Below are 17,750 nucleotides of genomic sequence, written 5' to 3'. Positions count from 1 at the left end.
ATCCAATCATCATTCATTCCACGATAAGATCATCTCCACTTTGATGATGCAAACCTAGATTGAGTCGATAACAGGAAAGGACTACTCATTAGGTTTTGCTCACATAATTCGCACGACTTCGTACTTCATTTGTCTCTGCTTGAAATAATCTGCACGCCAGTGTGATACGATGGTGGACACCTTCTTGATCTGGAACCTATCTGTGAACATCTTACTTCCATTTGCATAGAGCTGATGCAGATGGACATGGGTAGCTCGGGTTAGGGTAGATATGGATGATATAAAGAGAGATGATATCGCCATTTATAAGAATGTTGGAAGTAGCCGGATTTTGAGAGAGGGACTCGATTGAAATCGATTGAAACTAACTGACTTGAATTGGTAGAAGTCGTTGGATTTCTCGTGGTCGGGTATGTATTGACTTTCTCCTATGTTTAACCTCAGCCACTCACTCTCTCTTTATCGCCGCCCGTTCATAAATTACCCCGCCACCTTCAATTCGATTCCAAGGTTCCCTCTTCACTGCCACCAAAGAAGTATGGTATACTTGGAATGGATACGGCAGTCACCAAAATTTCAAAGAAAATCCAATTTCAATCGAACTCTACGGCTAAGCTGACATCATGTACAGCCAAGCCCATCAAGGTGTTTTCACCGTATCGTATTAGGGAAGTTAGGATCTTATTGGGTTTCTAGATAAATGAACCCTTGACGGTCACAAATCTACCAAAGACAATATCAAACAACTTGCAACCATGGTTTCCACATTCTATACAGTTTGTGCCATCTTCGCCTTCTTTCAATGTGTGTTCTCACATCAATTATATCCAAATGGTGTTGATCGGAAACTAAGCGTAAGTTCCCCTCTACTCTCTCCACATTCCTCTATTTCACACGCCAGAACTAGTCCCTCACATCCACTTAAATTCAAACTAATACCCACAACTAGAGAACCACCATTTCCCGTCGAGAACTAGAACTAGCCAAGCGCGACGACGTTGATCCCTCCCTACTCTATCCAACCTACAATCTTACCGTCCCAATTGATTATTTCCATAATGAATCTCGCTATGAGCCTCACAGCAATGGAACCTTCCCACTCCGCTATTGGTTCGACGCGACCTATTACAAACCTGGTGGCCCAGTAATTGTCCTTCAATCAGGAGAAACAGATGCCACAGGTCGATTGCCATTCTTACAGAAAGGCATATTGCATCAATTGGCTGTTGCGACACATGGTATTGGTGTTGTGCTTGAACATCGTTATTATGGTCAAAGTATCCCAACCCCGGATTTCTCAACGGAGAATTTGAGATTCTTGACTACCGAACAAGCATTGATGGATGAGGTTTATTTTGCCAGAAATATTGTCTTTCCGGGATTGGAAGATCACAATTTGACTGCGCCAAATGTGGCTTACATCGGGTATGGAGGTTCTTATGCTGGTGCCTTCAATGCTTTCTTGAGAAAGTTATATCCTGATACTTTCTGGGGTAAGTTCTTTTCATTCCTCCACATAGTTCTAAACAAAGAGGAAAGTGTGACTAATATGTGATTAGGAACAATCTCCTCCAGTGGTGTCGTTGAAGCTATTTACGATTACTGGGATTACTTTGAGCCTATCCGCGTATATGCCGATCAAAAATGTGTCAAGAATACCCAACTTATCACCAATTCTATGGATAACATTGTCATTGGACAAGAAAACAACACCGCTCTAGTGCAAGAACTTAAATCTGTCTGGGGTCTTCCAAATGTTACCTATTCTAATGATTTCATGTCGGTAGTCATGTACGGAATGTGGGAATGGCAAAGCAAAAATTGGGATCCAGCACTTGAAGGAACACCATATTTTGATTACTATTGCGGTAATGTTACTAGTAAAAAGCTTCTTTGGCCAAGTTTGAATAGTTCCACAACGGAAGTCCAGAAGCTGCTTACGAAAGGTGGCTATGGTTCTCAACTCAACAGCTTGACAATTCCATACTTGAATTGGATTGGTTGGTTGACTGGTAAGAAAATCCGACCCAATCTTTTCTAGTATTACCTGCAAACACTAACAAACCCCCAGATTACACCTCAACCAATTACGGTGATTGTTCTCCCAACCAAGATTCTTGCTACTCGACCCACAACTCTACTTACTACGCGCAAGACGATGCGTCTCAAGACTGGCGTCTCTGGCCTTACCAATACTGTACCGAATGGGGATACCTCCAAAATGGTGCTTCCGTTCCCGCAAACCAACTCCCTCTCCTCTCTCGCACAATTGATCTTCCCTACCTTTCGATTATCTGTGCTGAATCCTTCAACATCACAACTCCCCCAGCTGTCGAAAATATAAACAAATACGGTGGATTCAATCTCACTTACCCAAGATTAGCATACATAGATGGCGAACAAGATGTTTGGCGTCCGGCTACTCCTCACGCTTCTCCTTTCAATACTACGGCACACAATAGGACCTCCACGATTGATCAACCATTCATCTTGATTGAAGGAGCAGTGCATCATTGGGATGAAAATGGACTTTTTGCAAATGAGACCACCAAGAGCCTTCCTCCGAAGACGATCAAGAAAGTACAGAGCCAGGAAATTACGTTTGTGAAGAAGTGGATGGAGGAGTGGAAGAGAGATTGCCACAGGAAGGGGAGAGCGCTCGTCTGAGTTTAAGGCTACTTAATATTTGTATATGATCTTGTGCATACATTCTCGCATGAAAAAGGTTGTAACGGCGAGCGAGTAATTAGGCAAATAATATAAATTTTGATTTTGCAGACTCATGCATATTCCTCTTTTTTACGAGTGATTAATCTATCCATGCTTCCGCAGCCCCCATTCCTTTCTCCGAAGAGTTCTAGGCGGGTGGATAATTATCCACAATAAAGTACTAACTACTCCTCCAGTACCAAAACCCCCCCTCTCTAATCTATCACAACATCCCACAAGCTAGTGCAGTGCCTGCATACTAACTCAGCTATCTCCCTCTCCGCATCATCCCCGAAATGAAGTAGGAGGGGCAATTCCTAGTACTTTTTTCCACCACGACTATGAATATTTTGAAGATCGTAATACGTTGGGATGAAGATCGGAGGGCAGAGATCAAGAACAAAAGAATGGGGCAGAGAGAAAACACTAGTGGGGGGTGGGGTTTACAAATGAGAGGGTGAAGGAGAAGCATAAGACTACACTTCATTAGTTGGGGGTTGAAAATGCAATGGAGATTCGAATTCGGAGAGGTGTGTAATTTGTTTCTTACACTTGTCTCAGTGTGTTTTCCGATCAACGTGTCGAGGTGTTGTAAGTGTGGGTTGAATTAAATCTTTAAAGATGTTCTGACTTGACCATCTGCCAACCTAATACCGCCGTACGTTGGACGTTGACTGTGTTTCTACGTTTCACAAATCTTTCAGCTGCAGAAAAGGTCAATGGTATGTCTCATGAAATTGTTGATTGAGCAAATGCAGTAATTTAGCTAAGTGTGCTCTCGATTCCTTTAAGTCCTTTACTCTTCAAAATCACCAAGCTCATTATAATTACCCTCCCTAAGCAAGGAAAAGAGAATTGATTCAGTACAGAAAATCCTTAGACCGATTCGAGTCCATCCAAAAGCAACAAATACATATCTGAAGGCCAGTGATACTATTTTTTATCTAGCTTGTATCCCATTCAATCAAAAGTCTTTGTAGTTGACGGGTCGAAAGGAGGTCGATACATACAGCCAACGGAAAATTTCGTAAGTTGGCGATAAAGAGCCACGGCAAAGCCCTCGACCTCAGACTCCTGCTTTTTGAAATTGGCCTTCCTAAATTCTGGATATACACTCAATTTCTCCCCTTGGAATGATAGCGCAGCATCTGCAATCAATTCTCGCAAGCAATTGCCATCTTTTGTGAGCGAGAAAACAACTTCTATGAGGCTAGGTTCGAAAGCCGATGCACCACTCTCTATCAAGGCTGACCGAAGAGCGTCGCATACCAAAGTGCTTACATCTCCAAGGTCGTACTGATCCGCGTACTTTAAGAAAGAAATACAACGTTTAGCGGCATGTCGACCATTTTCCGAAATGGATAGTTTGTCGCCAACACCGTGATGGAAAACGTACTCCACCAAAACTTCAAAATCTTCCACAGTATCTTCTGGCAGTTCCATTGTTTGTGTCTGACCTTCTATGAAGTTTCCATTGAAGGATCTATCGAAGACCGGAGAATAGTATGCGAGGAGATCTTTTGGTAGCTCAAATGATTTCTTCTCAGGACCAACAACTATGTTAGCTCTTGGGCCCACCACCATCCTATTTGTACATACTTGATTAGTATCTGCAGTCATCACCGCATGTAGGAAGGGTACTTACTTGATGTATAACTCAGTCGTAGGTCTCTTTCGGGAGCCGGGTACATTTACTTTTGTATCACCGATGTTTACGGCGTAAGAATTGCAACTCGCGATTCTCTCGCCCGAGCTGGCAACAGAAATATCACTTGAGTCTGAAAAGAGTGCCGAGTCCCCTGAGCGTGTTGTAGACGAATTACCTGTAGTCGTGAAGCTTGGATGATTTCTTCGAGGAGTTTCTGCAAAAATCTCGTCGAATATATCTGATGAGGCTTTACGCTTGACTCCAGAAGTAGTCGCAGGGGTTGTGGCTGAAGAAGAGGACGACGAAGGCATGGTGCAAAATCTACGAGGTACCTTTACAGGTCTTGGATCAACTGCACTATTAGCAGCTTCCTGCTTAATCTCAGAAGAAGCTTCAGGCTTCATGGCTGCTGGATCTGTGAACAAGATCGGGTTAGCGGCAAACACTCAAGTTGCAGACTAGGGAAAAAGAACAAGCAATGCCACAAATGTTGAGATTTGGTAGATAATTGAAGTTTCGAAGCACAAATGGGATATCATAGATTACTTACTAAAGATCCTGAAGGGCCGAGTGATATCTGTGAAGAAGATGCTTAATTTCGGAGAAATGAACCGAACGGATTGTACAGCATGAGGATTGATAAAACCTCGAATTGCAGTGATTAAAGTTGAAGAAGATTGAATGATGAAGTAAGACTGGATATTTCTAACAGATGAAAGAAGATCAAATGCGGATATATACCATCTCACCCTTGAGAGATATGATAAAATGCGAGACCCAGATGAAAACACACCAGATGACTGACGAAACTGACGAAATGAAGATATACTCTCTCACTCTGAGATGAGAATACGAAATTGATTGAGAAAAGAAAGTAGAAGAAGAAAAGTCGGACAAGAAGTAAAAGTGGAAGTGAAATCCCGCTAGTGAAATACGTGCAATTGGGAATTGCCAAAATGGGACAGAGCAAGTACGTCGACCACTGGATTATATACAGCACGTGAGCTTAGGTGATTGTGAGGTTTGGAAACAGTTTGAGAGTTTTTGAGCGATGTGTTGGAATGGAACATGTGGCTTTGGTAGTTGCTGATTCGCCTGTGATATTTTGGCTGATTTGAAGCATTTCATGGTTTTGTTTATATTTCTGAGGACTGGTTGATGATACGAGATGGGGAACGATCAATGTGAGAGAGATTTGCCTCAAATAGCCTTGGAAGTCTAGCTTTTCTCGGAACGAGACGACGATAAATGAGTACTCAACTTCCAGCGATCTTCAATATAGGTATTTAGTAGGTTTTCATATCCACATTCTATATCATACCCTAGGTCGATAAGCAAGATGGTATGAACCGGGTTTTCGAAATCAATCAAGGTGCCAGAATGTTTGAAACAACGAATAATATACATCCACTCCCGTATAGGCTCTCGTTTCAACATGCCACCCATCACCTCGTAACAGCTACGACCAACACTAATACATCTCCTAAGAGAACATCGAAGTCCAAGCTGTTGAAATTTTCCGCAGGATCTGCAGCAGCCGCACAATTGAACTGCACAGGACAAGCTTTAATTTGCCGGCGATGAATATCCCATCCAGTACTATAGGAAAGAAAGTCATCTTGAGTACTGATGTGGCTCGATGATCAAGTAGTCTGCATTAGGGAAAGTCCATATAATCCGATTCGTCAACGAATCACTTCTCGAATATCATCAATTGATTTGAATGGCACGACATATTTTCACTTTTGAGTCCGAAAATGAAGAAAAGTGATCAACGAAGCAAATGTGTGTACTAATATCTTTCAAATTTCGCTGCAAGTAACTACAACAACAAATATCAAAGAAAGGCCTGGGGATTCATAAAGGCCCTCCTCTCTGCAAATCAAAAAGGCTCTTTTCGAACCCGTCATTTCAATCACTCCATCACTCCGACAAATCCAACATTCCACTCAACACTTGGGAGAATTTAACCAGTGCATCCACCGAGTCTGACGGATCCAGCATACATCTCGTAGGTATCGGCGTTGTTAGCGGCGTGAGCAGCAGACAAAGCCTTGGCAGCGGTTGGTCCATAAGCCCAATCCTCGGTACCGTACAAGTGAGTCATCTCGTGCAAAATACTTCCGGCACGGTCATAATCGAAATCAGTGCAAGTAGCTGAGTACTCAGGGAAGCCCCAGAATCCATTGTTTGGGCAAGGAACAATGACGTTGGCGCTGGGAACTGTGTAGAGCAAGGCACTTCCGTCAGAGCAATCTCCGTAGGTATCTGTGCAAGAGATCTTTGGGCCTGTGGTTTGAACGTTCTTGACATCAGTGTAGATGGCACGAACGGCACTCTCTTCGGAGGTAGACTTGAACCAGGTGGTGAAGTAATCGGCGGCACTACCAGCGGCAGTGTAAGCATTGGTAGCCAATGTGATGGCATCAGCGACTGAAGTCTTAAGGGCGCTAGTTTGAGAGGTGCTGCAACTGCTGTAGGTAATGGCACGCTTTGAGATACGTGAGTTGAATGGCTCATCTCTGCTGACAAGGTCACTGGGTGGAAATGTTAGCAACCACTATCGGCGTCGGGCAGTGATGGTACTTACGACGCAACCTTGCTTTGATCAGGGGTGATAGTCACAGTGTTGGAGGTGACAGCGTCGCAAAGAGTAGTTTGGCTCAAAGCAGATGGAGCACGTTCTCCAATGACATATCTGAAACCTTGGATAGCGGTAACATCAACAGTCTCAAGACCTTCAAGGTTGTAGGTCTTGGCTACATTGAGAGAAGTTGTGACGGTCTCGCCAGGTTGAAGAGTTTGGAACATTTCAGGAGCAAGGCCGGTACGCTTGTAGTTGACAAAAGTTCCCTTGAATTCAAGATCCTTATCAGCTGTAGAGAGTCAGTTTCGATTCCAAGAGGAGTTGCCATTCGAATTCAGGGGCTGAACATACCTGTAGCAGCTACGACGTCCAAAGTAGCGTGTTCACTCAAGACGGTGTTACCCTTGAAGAGAGTGAGGGTCTCGGCACCAGTGTTGGTGATTGCGACTTGAGCAACATGATCGGCAGTGCCAGCAATCTCAACTGAGAGAGGGCAACTGATAGCAGCCATGGCTGCACCAGCGAGAGCGGCGACTGGGAGAATCTTGGAAATCATGTTGAGATCTTTGGAATATTGATCTGAATTGAGACTTGATTGGGAGGATGGTCTTTCAATGGAGAGCGAAAATGCAGGACTATAAGTACTGATTCCTCTCCATTGTCAAATGATAACAAACTGCCAAATGAGGCAGGTAAGTTTAAAACCTTCCCATTTCATAAACTGTATATCTTAATCACCATGTTTCTCACGATGGAAACTGACCTAGAATTGACAATACCTTCACGTGTGTCCACGTCGACCAGCCTCATACAATGGATATGAACGACGAAGAGGGTCAAAGCCAAGACGGTTAATGCACAAAGTCGCATTATCATCTCTTGGCTGCAAAAATCCTTCCCATATATAGCAACTCGATCTAATCGAGATATCAGTGGTACACGGACTGTCCCATGTGTCTTGCTGATTTGTTATAGATATCTAGAACCTTTCTTGAAGAAAAAAGCAACGAGCGTTGTGAGTGGCTGGACGAAACATTTGCCGAGGTGGTGTAACGTCGGATAAGCTTCTTCGCTAACCTCCATCAGGAAGGGGAATGTCTTAAGGGGCCTTGGCCAAATGTGCCACTGCAGGATAAGCATCATATTTATCCGCGGACCAAGTGCCAAGTAATTGCTTGAATATTTGGCGGAGGATTTTGCTTACATAGGAAGGTCAAGGTGGCGCTTTGCCAATATGCGCCAATGATATCCCCATGATGAACCACATTCAAGTGCCGGAAGCCAAGTATGCGTCGCAGTACCTTATCTCGCAATGTCATGTGATCTGTAGAGGACGTTCGAAAACGGCAGCTCGGGGATTGTGGATCTTCGTTCGTGTCTATCCTTCATCGGGGTTGATGGACCCATGAAGAATTCAAACGTATATTCCGCGCATGGCGGCGATATCCTAGGAAAAGTTTCCTTTTGAAATTATTTCGTTGACACATGAAATCAAGTGTATCTTGTGGTCCAATAACGGCGTGACTTCGCATGTCTTTTTCCTTGTGGGTTCTTCCTCTAATTCACAAGAAGAGGCTTGGAAGTTGGAACATCACAAGAGGGAATTCAATCGTGGAATACTGTGGAAAGTATTGTTCGTGCATTGCTAGGTGACACCAGTCGATGATGTGGAGGGAAAGGAAACAATTCATTTCAATTGATGGCTCAAGACCTCAAGACCTACGGCTGCTCACTGTGAACAATAGCTTCTCCTCTTTCAAATTCCGACAACTCATCGACAAATCAATACTTTCCTTCGAGACATCAATTAGCCGTTCGAAAGCTGATCATGGGTCAGACTTTCGAGGGGTTGTTGGTATTCAAGAGAATGATATTGTCGTGAAAAAATATCTAAGCAGAGACAATTTTGAAGTTTCTTACTTAGGCTTTACTGATTGAGCCCAGCATTTTCGTCCACCAGCGACTTTCCTCGATGACTAAGCACCCGAGGCACCAACTCGATAACGTGGAGCAAGGTTATTTATCCAATACACATCTGCCCGCTCACATAAATGCGTTGGATACTATCATCTTTATTCAGCTGGCTTTTATCATTTGCGTTTATCACAATCAAGCTTTATCACAAATTGCAACTCACACATTATTGATCTCAAAAGATGTTCACGAAAGGGTTTGTATAATTAAGATGGCTTTTGAGCGTTTTGAGAAATTCTGGCTATTTACAAAACTAGCTTCAATGTTAAGGCTGGCTTTCTCACGGGCTGATTCATTGATTAGATGATTGTTATTGTATTCATATCTCTGCAAGATTTCCAACAACGTGGATGCCGAAAAATCGAACAATTTTTGCGGTGCGAGTCGTGTTTGATGACGGTTCCAACGGTACTCAGCAGGTCTATGCTTACTTGCGTCTCATGTTCTTTACTTTAGTACCGAGTCTCATCTTGATATGTTTGTGTGGAAGAGATGACCAGAGCCATTCTCGTCTTGATTTCAATGCATGTTACTTCTCAAGAGTTTGAGTGCGCAGCATGTTCGAAATCTAATCGCGGCGCTTTTCACGTAGGTGCTATTTGGAGATCAGGTGTGAAAACTTGCGAACCTTGTGAAGGAGTGATATGCTCTAATATTGTCGAAGGTTTCTATTTGTTTAAAACATGTGTGTTAGCGATTGCTATTTCGACCTACCTCTTTATAGTGGCCCAAAAATCTACATCACAAAAGTCGTAAGCGTCGGAATCCCCTCGCTGTCAGTTATGCGTCTCTCTCGATGAAAGGAAAGCATCTCTGATTCAGCTATCTATACTGAAATTTCCCATTCGACATCTTTTGGCCATCTCGATTTCGATGACAACAGAATGATTGGCAGTGAAGCCTTCAGTTCGGGTCTTTGCACTGGGTTCAGAACGTAAAAAATCATTACTAATATTAAGCTATCACCTTCAACTTCCAAAGCCATCGGACTCTGCAAATGGTCAATCAGAAACGACCTTTGTGCCATTCAGGATTTGCAATACACATTTGCACGGGACTTCTGGAGTGTTTCTGCCCCATTGTCGAAATTTGGTCTCGAAATGGGATGCTAGTCTGTTCCTGGTTCAAGTATGGTTCTGAGCAGGATCACATCGATAGATATTTAAGGTACTTTATCGGAGAAATCGGTTCAATTAAGTCTTCCAACGAGTTCCGTCTTCAATTTGTGCCATGCATCGAATTGTCTCCTCACAGTTGTCGATTAAACAAGACTATAAAGCTCTGGAAAAATACAAGCAACCCCTAGGTCACAGCCAGTGTCTCAGATCTAATTACATAGATGTAGATTTGCACATCTCAAGCTATGTATTCGACAGTATGATGATCAAGCTAGCGAAGAAACCCGCCTGACATTCTTTGACCTCTCCGCTCCCTCCCCAGATCATGTGTTGTGACTGCTGTCCTACAACTGATCTAGCCACTAGCAGACTACCTTCAATTTGTTAGTTTTGTGGGTCTTCGTGGCACCGGATGGCGAAGGGACAGATTTTTTTTTGGATGGACAATTGATTTGCATGGCGTTACGAGCGGGACCCAGTTTACGCCAGTCTAGATGTCTATGTTATTTTTCTCCAAGAGAATTCTGTCGGCGCTTATTTCTTGATGAATTATCGGACCTTTGACCCAAACAGAGGAACTGAATGTTGTGTATTTCGCGCTAAAGATATTGACCATTGACCTATTCTCTGAATCAAAGAAGGTTTGTATCATGATTACTTTTTTTTAACAGATTCTGTGTAAAAAGCATATTAGACATTTGAACAGAGCCCTATGATCCTTTGATCTATGAGATCAGCATCCTGCTTCTCCCAGGCCTCCCTGAGTTCAAAGCTCATAGCCGCAAGACAAAGTGGAGAATGAATCGGCAATGAAGACCCGTAACATTTTGCCGAACGCAAGAGACCATAATACATCACTATCACAATGCTACTGTGCATATCACCTAAAGTATATTTCATCCTGCCATTGGCGTCTATTAAACCATACATTACAAGGCTGATATTCGCGCTAGCATTCCGTATATGGACATATGAGCCCGACAGTTTGGCTCTGGCCATGGGTACTTATTACTTCCAACTGTTGCCAAATGTTAGTACAGTCATTGATATCAAATCAATGGAGATGAAATATTTCAATATGAAACGAGCAGTTTTCGAGAGTTATTATATTATTGTGCCTCTCCTGCTCGGTCAGAAAAGTATTGTCTTCTTCCAACATCAACTTCTTTCGTTTCTTTCAAGACCTTCACGCAACTTCATCCAATTTTAAGACTTTGATAGACAAGATGCATATTCCTAAATTGTTAGAGTTCTCCACTTACCTCGGTTTGAGTTATGGTGCTTGCGATACAAACGTCACAATATCAGGGCTAGGAAGAACTGGCGATGGACAGCCGGCTCTCGATCGCCCAATCGGTCTCTTTTCTTTTGGAGGATCAAAATGCTGTTAGTTTCACTACTTCTTCCATATTCATGAATTCAATTCTAATATGATCATACAGCTCCAGAGACCACAGTTCAAAGTTCGTCATCACTATCAAAACGCTTTTTCATACCCCAACTAACCTTTACGTAGCCCAAGACATCACTTATAGCCAGATCAGTATCCGCAGTTCTTCGAGATCCGATTGGTACAGCTACTATGGATTCCCGACTTTTGACTTATCCGCGCACTGCGATATTCAAAGTTCCGGGGTTCCTCTGCGAGAATTCGTCCAAACAGGACATTTTATATGGACCTTAATCCCCGAGCAAAAAATCACAAACATTGTTTGCGAAACTACTCCTCATACCATGGTCAACTTCATCGGCCGCGAGAAAGATGGAACACAACTTTTCCGCATGGAAAAAGTGGTTGGAAATTCAGAGCTGGGATTCAGATTTGGTAAGCTTGCTTTTTTTCCTATGAATTTTGGCTATCATTAAGATAGATTTGACTAATTAATAAAACAGACTCAGAGTCTCTAACCACTATTCATCAACTGGAATCTACCTACCCATACTTCAGCTCTTGCAAAGTATCAAACGGAGAGAATAAATTCTCGTTCACGAGAACCGATCGTGGCATTCACACTATTCATCCCCCACAATCTAAGCTCAAGATTTCGTGTCCGGATTTGGCTTCGTATCCGTGGAAAGGAACGTCGATGCCAAAATTGTATGTTCAAGGTTCGTGATTATTATGGGATCCGGGAGTTATGTGGAGTTTGGTTTGGCTTGGATGAGATATCCAAATTACTGTAGGGTTATATAATTTTTACGTTCTGGATGTATTTATAAGGTAGATGTGAGATGAGAAGAAGATATTAACTCTCTCACGATTTAAGTAGTTAACCGATATCCCTACATCGTGCACGTCCCTGTATCGTGCACACTTTTTTAGCTTTCAAAAACATTAATATGACCATCTAAATATCGCGACAATATATCTTTAGAAAACTATATAAAGCTTGTACTAAATCATATCAAAGGCTAAGAATATCCTAAATATATTTAAATAGCTTATTTATATGGAGTCGATTATATTACACTCTCAAAACAGTATAGAGATAAAATCACCTTCTACAAAATAGATTATATTAATATATATTAATATCTTTTATTAAAACAAAAAAAGGCTTTATTAAATTAAATTAACAAGTTAATATAAAGATTTATATCTTCTATAAATACTATAATTAGAAATTTAATAAAAGAAATAAAAGAGTATTGTATAAAGAAAAACTGGATGGCTAATTTCATTAAATAGTATAAAAATTATATTCAAAGTTAGTATCTTTATTGTATTAATAATTTATATATCAAGGCTAATAATATAAATATATTTGAATACTTTTATAATCTTATTAATATTATTTTATATTATTATTGATTTATATTATTTAGAAAAGCTTTTGCTAATTCCTTTTTTTTATTTATTTAATTAGTAAAAGCAATTATAAAATATAATATTATATTGAAAAACATATATAATTGAAACAAAAAAGAATTTCTAATTGATTTTGAAAGAACTATAAAAAGAATAATAAATATTAATATATATAAAAGAGATAGAGTTACAAAAACTAAATAAAATAAATTAAAAGAGTTTATTATTCTTTTAATATATATAACTATTAATGATATAGCTTTCCCATCTACCTTAATCTATAAAAAGGAATCAGATAATTTATAAGATATATAGATTAATAAGATGAGTATAAAAGATCAAGCTTATTTCAGAGCTTTAAATAATAGATGATTATCTAATACTTTTGGACTTAATTAGCTTATAAAAGTCTTTCAATATTATACACATCTTAAAATAAGTAAAGGATATCGGTTATTAATTGTAAATAGTTATTCTAATTATATCAATATAGAATTTATATCAAAATACAATAAATTGAAGATTATATTATTAATTCTGCCTCCTTATTCTATATATCAATTATAATCATTCAATATAAATTACTTCCTTCTTCTTTTAATGAATTATAGTATAGAACTTAACAATTGGATATATAAAAGTGGAGATTTAATTAGTATATTGAAACACAATTTTTGAACTATTTTTAAAATAGCTTGAGCTTAATCTGCAATTTTCTATAATATATTATAATCCTTTGAAAAAATAGGCATTTATTTACTTAATAAAAAGATTATTATATTTAATATAAAACCAAAAAGAGTTTCTATACCACCTATATTGATATAACTTATAGGGAATAAAATTAAGATATTATATATATCAAAAGCTCTATATCAATTTAAATTAGAATTTCAATGAAATTAGAACCCCGAGATTATTTTGAAGCTTTTTAAAACTATTTTTGTTAATATAGTTAAAACTGATATTCAATCATATAAAGCAAAAGGTCTAAAAAAGACTCTAAAAATAGAAAAAAAGAAAAGAACTTATCCCAAATGTTTAAACCTTATAGAGAAAAAGGCTGATAATACTTTTTTATACTCCCCCTTTCAAATTAAAAGAACTAGAATCATTCAATTAGAGAAAAAGCTTACTATAAAGCAGAAAAAGAAAACTAAGATACAGGAAAAGGCTAATAAGAAAGCTAAAAAGGAAAAGAAAATAATTGAAATTAAAGAGAAGATAATACAAAAGGAAATGGATTATTAATTTATAAAAGATATTAAAGAGAAGATTGAAAAAGCTTATAAATCAATAGGATCTTTTGTTAAAAGAGATTTAAAGCTTCAAGAAAGTTTATATACTATAGATCTAATATCTAAGGAAACTATAGAGCTCTTTAATATAATAGTGATAAATAAATCAATAATAGAAGATAAGGAGGGGGTTATATAGTCGAAATGAGGCTAATAGATCAAGATTCCTATAAGATTTAAATAAGAAAGTTTTAAATATTCTTTTCTAATCTATTATATCTTATTATATTTTTAAACAATTTATAGCTTTATATCTTATTGAATGCATTTATTATTAAATATTGAAGTTGTTGTAGAGTGAGTTTAAAAACGTGCACGATACAGGGACGTGCACGATGTAGGGATATCGGTTAAAGTCTGTAGATCCAGATAATAATGCCAAAAAGTTTCAATCTAAATATCTTTTCTCTTCTTCCCAGTATTTCCCATCCAGCTCCTCATCATTTTTCACTTCTCCTTCCAGCATCTCACAGTATCCATTTCTTCCTCCTCCAAATACCCAAATCTCACAAAAATATTCATATACGCCGCGCTTCCCCAATTTATCCAGCCGGACCTGCATATACCCGCCAAACCAAAAAAATCCTCACATTCAGGGTACATATGCACTCCAAGTACCTAGGTATCACCATACCGTTACATCGGCAATTCGACTAAACAATCGGCGTGCACTGATATCCAATCATCACATGGGTATTAAAAGAGTATTGCGGTCCGGGGAGGGGTTCCTGGCACTAACTGTTAGTTGCCGAGGATGTGGTCAGGGGTATGGTAAGGATTTTTTGGGGTGAAATCTTTCGGTATCTTGGATTGTGTATGTATTTCATAGATGTTTTGTTTTGCGGCACAGGTTTGAAAGTTGGTTTGTATCATCCTTTTGTGGTCATAAGAGAGGGATATGAGGAAAGTTGTGCTTGTTTTTAATACTCAATGGTCATAGATGGTAGGGGGTCTTCCGGAGTAACATGTGATCAAGGTCACTCACTCGACACGACGTACAGCGTACTCATTGCATGTCGGCAGATGGAGAATTCTCATGGCCATGAGGGCGTTAGTTTAGTTTTTATTAACATATCTTTGGACTAGTGTGAAGAGATGATTTTCGGTCACAATTCAAACCTTGTTTTAATTCTCATCACAAATGAATCTCGGCTGACAGAGAATAATCAATGGACCCAGAAATAGCCGCGCCTCCCGCCCCCTAAGACGCTGTTAGATTTCCTGCCTCTGCAGTGCACTGTGCCCCATAAACAATTCCATCTCATAGCCTCGTACTCTGTATTTCACCTGTTCAGCCATGTACTCCAAGTCTGGTACTGCTCTGTTAGTATTCGTATGATCACAAGTTCAATTATCACAGAATGATAGACGGAATGTTGAAGATTCATATCCATTGCATCAAATATCGTATCGTCTATGGCGACGAGAAGAGGAAGCTACCTAAGCTACAAATGATAGCAAGCAAATTACATAAAATCCGCCTGTATCCAGCTATCAAGGCATCTGTATCTAGTCCGAAAGACTAGTGATAAAAGCTGTATTTCAAGAGAAGCTACACCCATTCCGCCAAATCTCCGATTTTCGAAGTAAGTTTTTAATACAACGTTGTTGATAAAACTCGTAAAGACATTGACATTTCATGACCCCAACTCCTCGCTATCCTTTTGCTCTCCATTTCGCTCCGCGCAAGCAAAAATATTTTTTTTGGCGCCACATATCTTTGCCAATCGTGAAACATTACTACCGAGCAAGTTGATCACTACTCGCCTCACATTCTTCAAACTCCAACTCCCACTTATCGACTTCCTTGAATTTCCTGGCAGCTTTCTTCAATTCCTTTCCTACCCTCTTGTCCAATTCAGAGCTATTTTCACTTCGAGGCTCTTCTGCTGACCTTTCGTCTTGGGCAGGTGCCAAACTGTCATCTGGATCAATTTCATTTTCTTTATCAGATGCTGCCGGTGCTGGTTTCCTTCCATAAGTTCTCTTCCCTTTACCTTTGGCGGTAGCCTTAGCTTTTTGTGTAAGTTTTGAAGCTGTAGCAGATGCTCCAGTAGTAGGGCGAGCAGACCCTTGACGACGGGCAGTTGGAGCGACTACTATGGTTAATTCGTCATCATGCTCGCCGAGACCAGTGGTGTCCACCTCACTGTCAGAGGATTCTACGTCCAAGGCGGATCGATGACGCTGACGGCGTCTTGGAAGTAGAGCTTGTAGGGCTGCAGTAGGTAAAGTTGCAGGTTGAGGTGCAGCTTTACGCGGGGGCCGCGTGGAGCGTGTGGGCATATCGGGTGAATGTGTGAGTGATGGCGGGGAAGATATATGAGAGGAGTGCATTTCTGTATTTGAGACACGCGGTGGAGTTCGTGGATTTATTATGCGTCGAGGTCGAGTAACTGCCTGACGCGCATTCAAAGTAGGTTGAGGAGGTGGCGGAGGGGATGGTAAAGATTGAGCGGGCGAAAGAGAGGAACTTCCAGCACGCGGAGGTGCCATAGTTTCACTCATAGGCTCGGGCGTCGCAATACGTTCTATTGATGATAATGGCGAATCCTCAGGCGAAGGCTCTTTTTCTAATTCTGGTAGCTCGTCCTCCTCGTCATCTTCATCGCTATATATTGGCGCGGTCGCAGGAATTGTATCTTCGGGATCTGAATCGTTACTGGGTAATTTAGAAGGGCTCTGCTGGATCTGCGTAGCGCCTTGTGAGCGTGCAACCTGTACACTAGACAGTTTTCGCTTTCTTGAACTCGATGATGAAGGCACAGCTCTTCCCTTGGCAAAGTTTAAAGGTGTTGATTCATCTTCAGGCGCAAAGCCATCTGAATCTGAATCGGAATCGAATGTAGGTCTTGCTTGTTCTGGTTTCCGCGCCGTTCCCAAAATACTAGGTTCTCGAGCTCTTCTTTTGAAATTTCCAAGTCGCAATACAGATCCGATTTCTGGCCTGTCTCCACCCACACTACTTGGTCTCCTAGATCCAGCGCGTCCTCTAAATGTTCCCATTCCTAGTCCAGATGTATTCCTCTTGCCAACACTCGTAAGACCATTCTCTTCTGCCAAGTCCGAGTCTATGCTGCTTGATCGCGCTCGTGTGGTTTGCTGTCCTAAAATACTTGGTTCGCGCGCCCTGCGTCGAAAATTACCAATCGTAAGTATAGAATTATCCATGGTAGATATACGTCGACCTCTTCTCCCAGCTTCAATTTCCGGACTACTAGATATCCGCGTATCATCATCTGATTTTAACTCCGGCGCATTCTTCGGCTTTATAGTGTTGGCAGCTTCCTTAGACTCTGTATTCTCGATGTTGCGCGATGCATTGCGACCACTGCTTCGTGTTGCAACAGATTTTCCTTTTGCCAACTTTGTCGCGTTCGAAGATTTCTCAAGCTCTCCATCACTAACATCATATAGATCGTTGAAAGGACGCGCCGTTAGAGCTGCCGCTGGTAAAGATTCCGATTCGACTAGTTCTGTTGTTTCTATGACGCGCGGGGCAGGCGCAGTCGCAGTAGGACGAGTGACTTTTGTGCGTTTTGGGCGTGGCATTTCGACAAGTTGTTAAGGGATTACTTATTACTGAATATTCGACCTGTAGAAGGCC

The 17,750-nt window shown here is 40.7% G+C and overlaps 5 protein-coding genes across 5 annotated transcripts; 2 read left to right on the top strand and 3 right to left on the bottom strand.

Moving 5' to 3' along the window:
- The first annotated feature begins 333 nt into the window (after positions 1–333).
- EAE97_008115 (uncharacterized protein) lies at positions 334–2,783 on the top strand. The gene is made up of 5 exons (XM_038878629.1): positions 334–410; positions 632–854; positions 950–1,493; positions 1,560–2,012; positions 2,072–2,783. Exons 2-5 carry the CDS (start codon positions 756–758, stop codon positions 2,665–2,667), a joined length of 1,692 nt encoding a protein of 563 aa, XP_038730309.1. The 5' UTR covers positions 334–410; positions 632–755; the 3' UTR covers positions 2,668–2,783.
- An 886-nt stretch (positions 2,784–3,669) lies between these two features.
- EAE97_008114 (uncharacterized protein) lies at positions 3,670–4,761 on the bottom strand (the record flags this gene model as incomplete). The annotated part of the gene is made up of 2 exons (XM_038878628.1): positions 3,670–4,294; positions 4,355–4,761. The coding sequence occupies 2 exons, from the start codon at positions 4,759–4,761 to the stop codon at positions 3,670–3,672; spliced, it is 1,032 nt and encodes a 343-aa protein (XP_038730308.1).
- A 1,464-nt stretch (positions 4,762–6,225) lies between these two features.
- Positions 6,226–7,966, bottom strand: EAE97_008113 (uncharacterized protein). Its single transcript, XM_038878627.1, has 3 exons — positions 7,296–7,966; positions 6,948–7,233; positions 6,226–6,894 (listed from the first exon to the last, which is right to left on the bottom strand). The coding sequence occupies exons 1-3, from the start codon at positions 7,498–7,500 to the stop codon at positions 6,324–6,326; spliced, it is 1,062 nt and encodes a 353-aa protein (XP_038730307.1). The 5' UTR covers positions 7,501–7,966; the 3' UTR covers positions 6,226–6,323.
- Positions 7,967–11,069: 3,103 nt separating this feature from the next.
- On the top strand, positions 11,070–12,371 carry EAE97_008112 (uncharacterized protein). The gene is made up of 4 exons (XM_038878626.1): positions 11,070–11,422; positions 11,479–11,499; positions 11,553–11,861; positions 11,930–12,371. The coding sequence occupies exons 1-4, from the start codon at positions 11,263–11,265 to the stop codon at positions 12,151–12,153; spliced, it is 714 nt and encodes a 237-aa protein (XP_038730306.1). The 5' UTR covers positions 11,070–11,262; the 3' UTR covers positions 12,154–12,371.
- A 3,512-nt stretch (positions 12,372–15,883) lies between these two features.
- On the bottom strand, positions 15,884–17,695 carry EAE97_008111 (uncharacterized protein; the record flags this gene model as incomplete). The annotated part of the gene is made up of 1 exon (XM_038878625.1): positions 15,884–17,695. The coding sequence occupies one exon, from the start codon at positions 17,693–17,695 to the stop codon at positions 15,884–15,886; it is 1,812 nt and encodes a 603-aa protein (XP_038730305.1).
- Between the last annotated feature and the right edge of the window lie 55 nt (positions 17,696–17,750).

Source organism: Botrytis byssoidea, assembly GCF_014898295.1.
Source record: "Botrytis byssoidea strain MUCL 94 chromosome Unknown BBYS_017, whole genome shotgun sequence".
In the NCBI taxonomy this organism is placed as follows: Eukaryota; Fungi; Ascomycota; class Leotiomycetes; order Helotiales; family Sclerotiniaceae; genus Botrytis; species Botrytis byssoidea.
The sequence above is the reverse complement of the archived record's forward strand: the minus strand, read 5'-3'. Positions and strand labels throughout refer to the sequence as shown.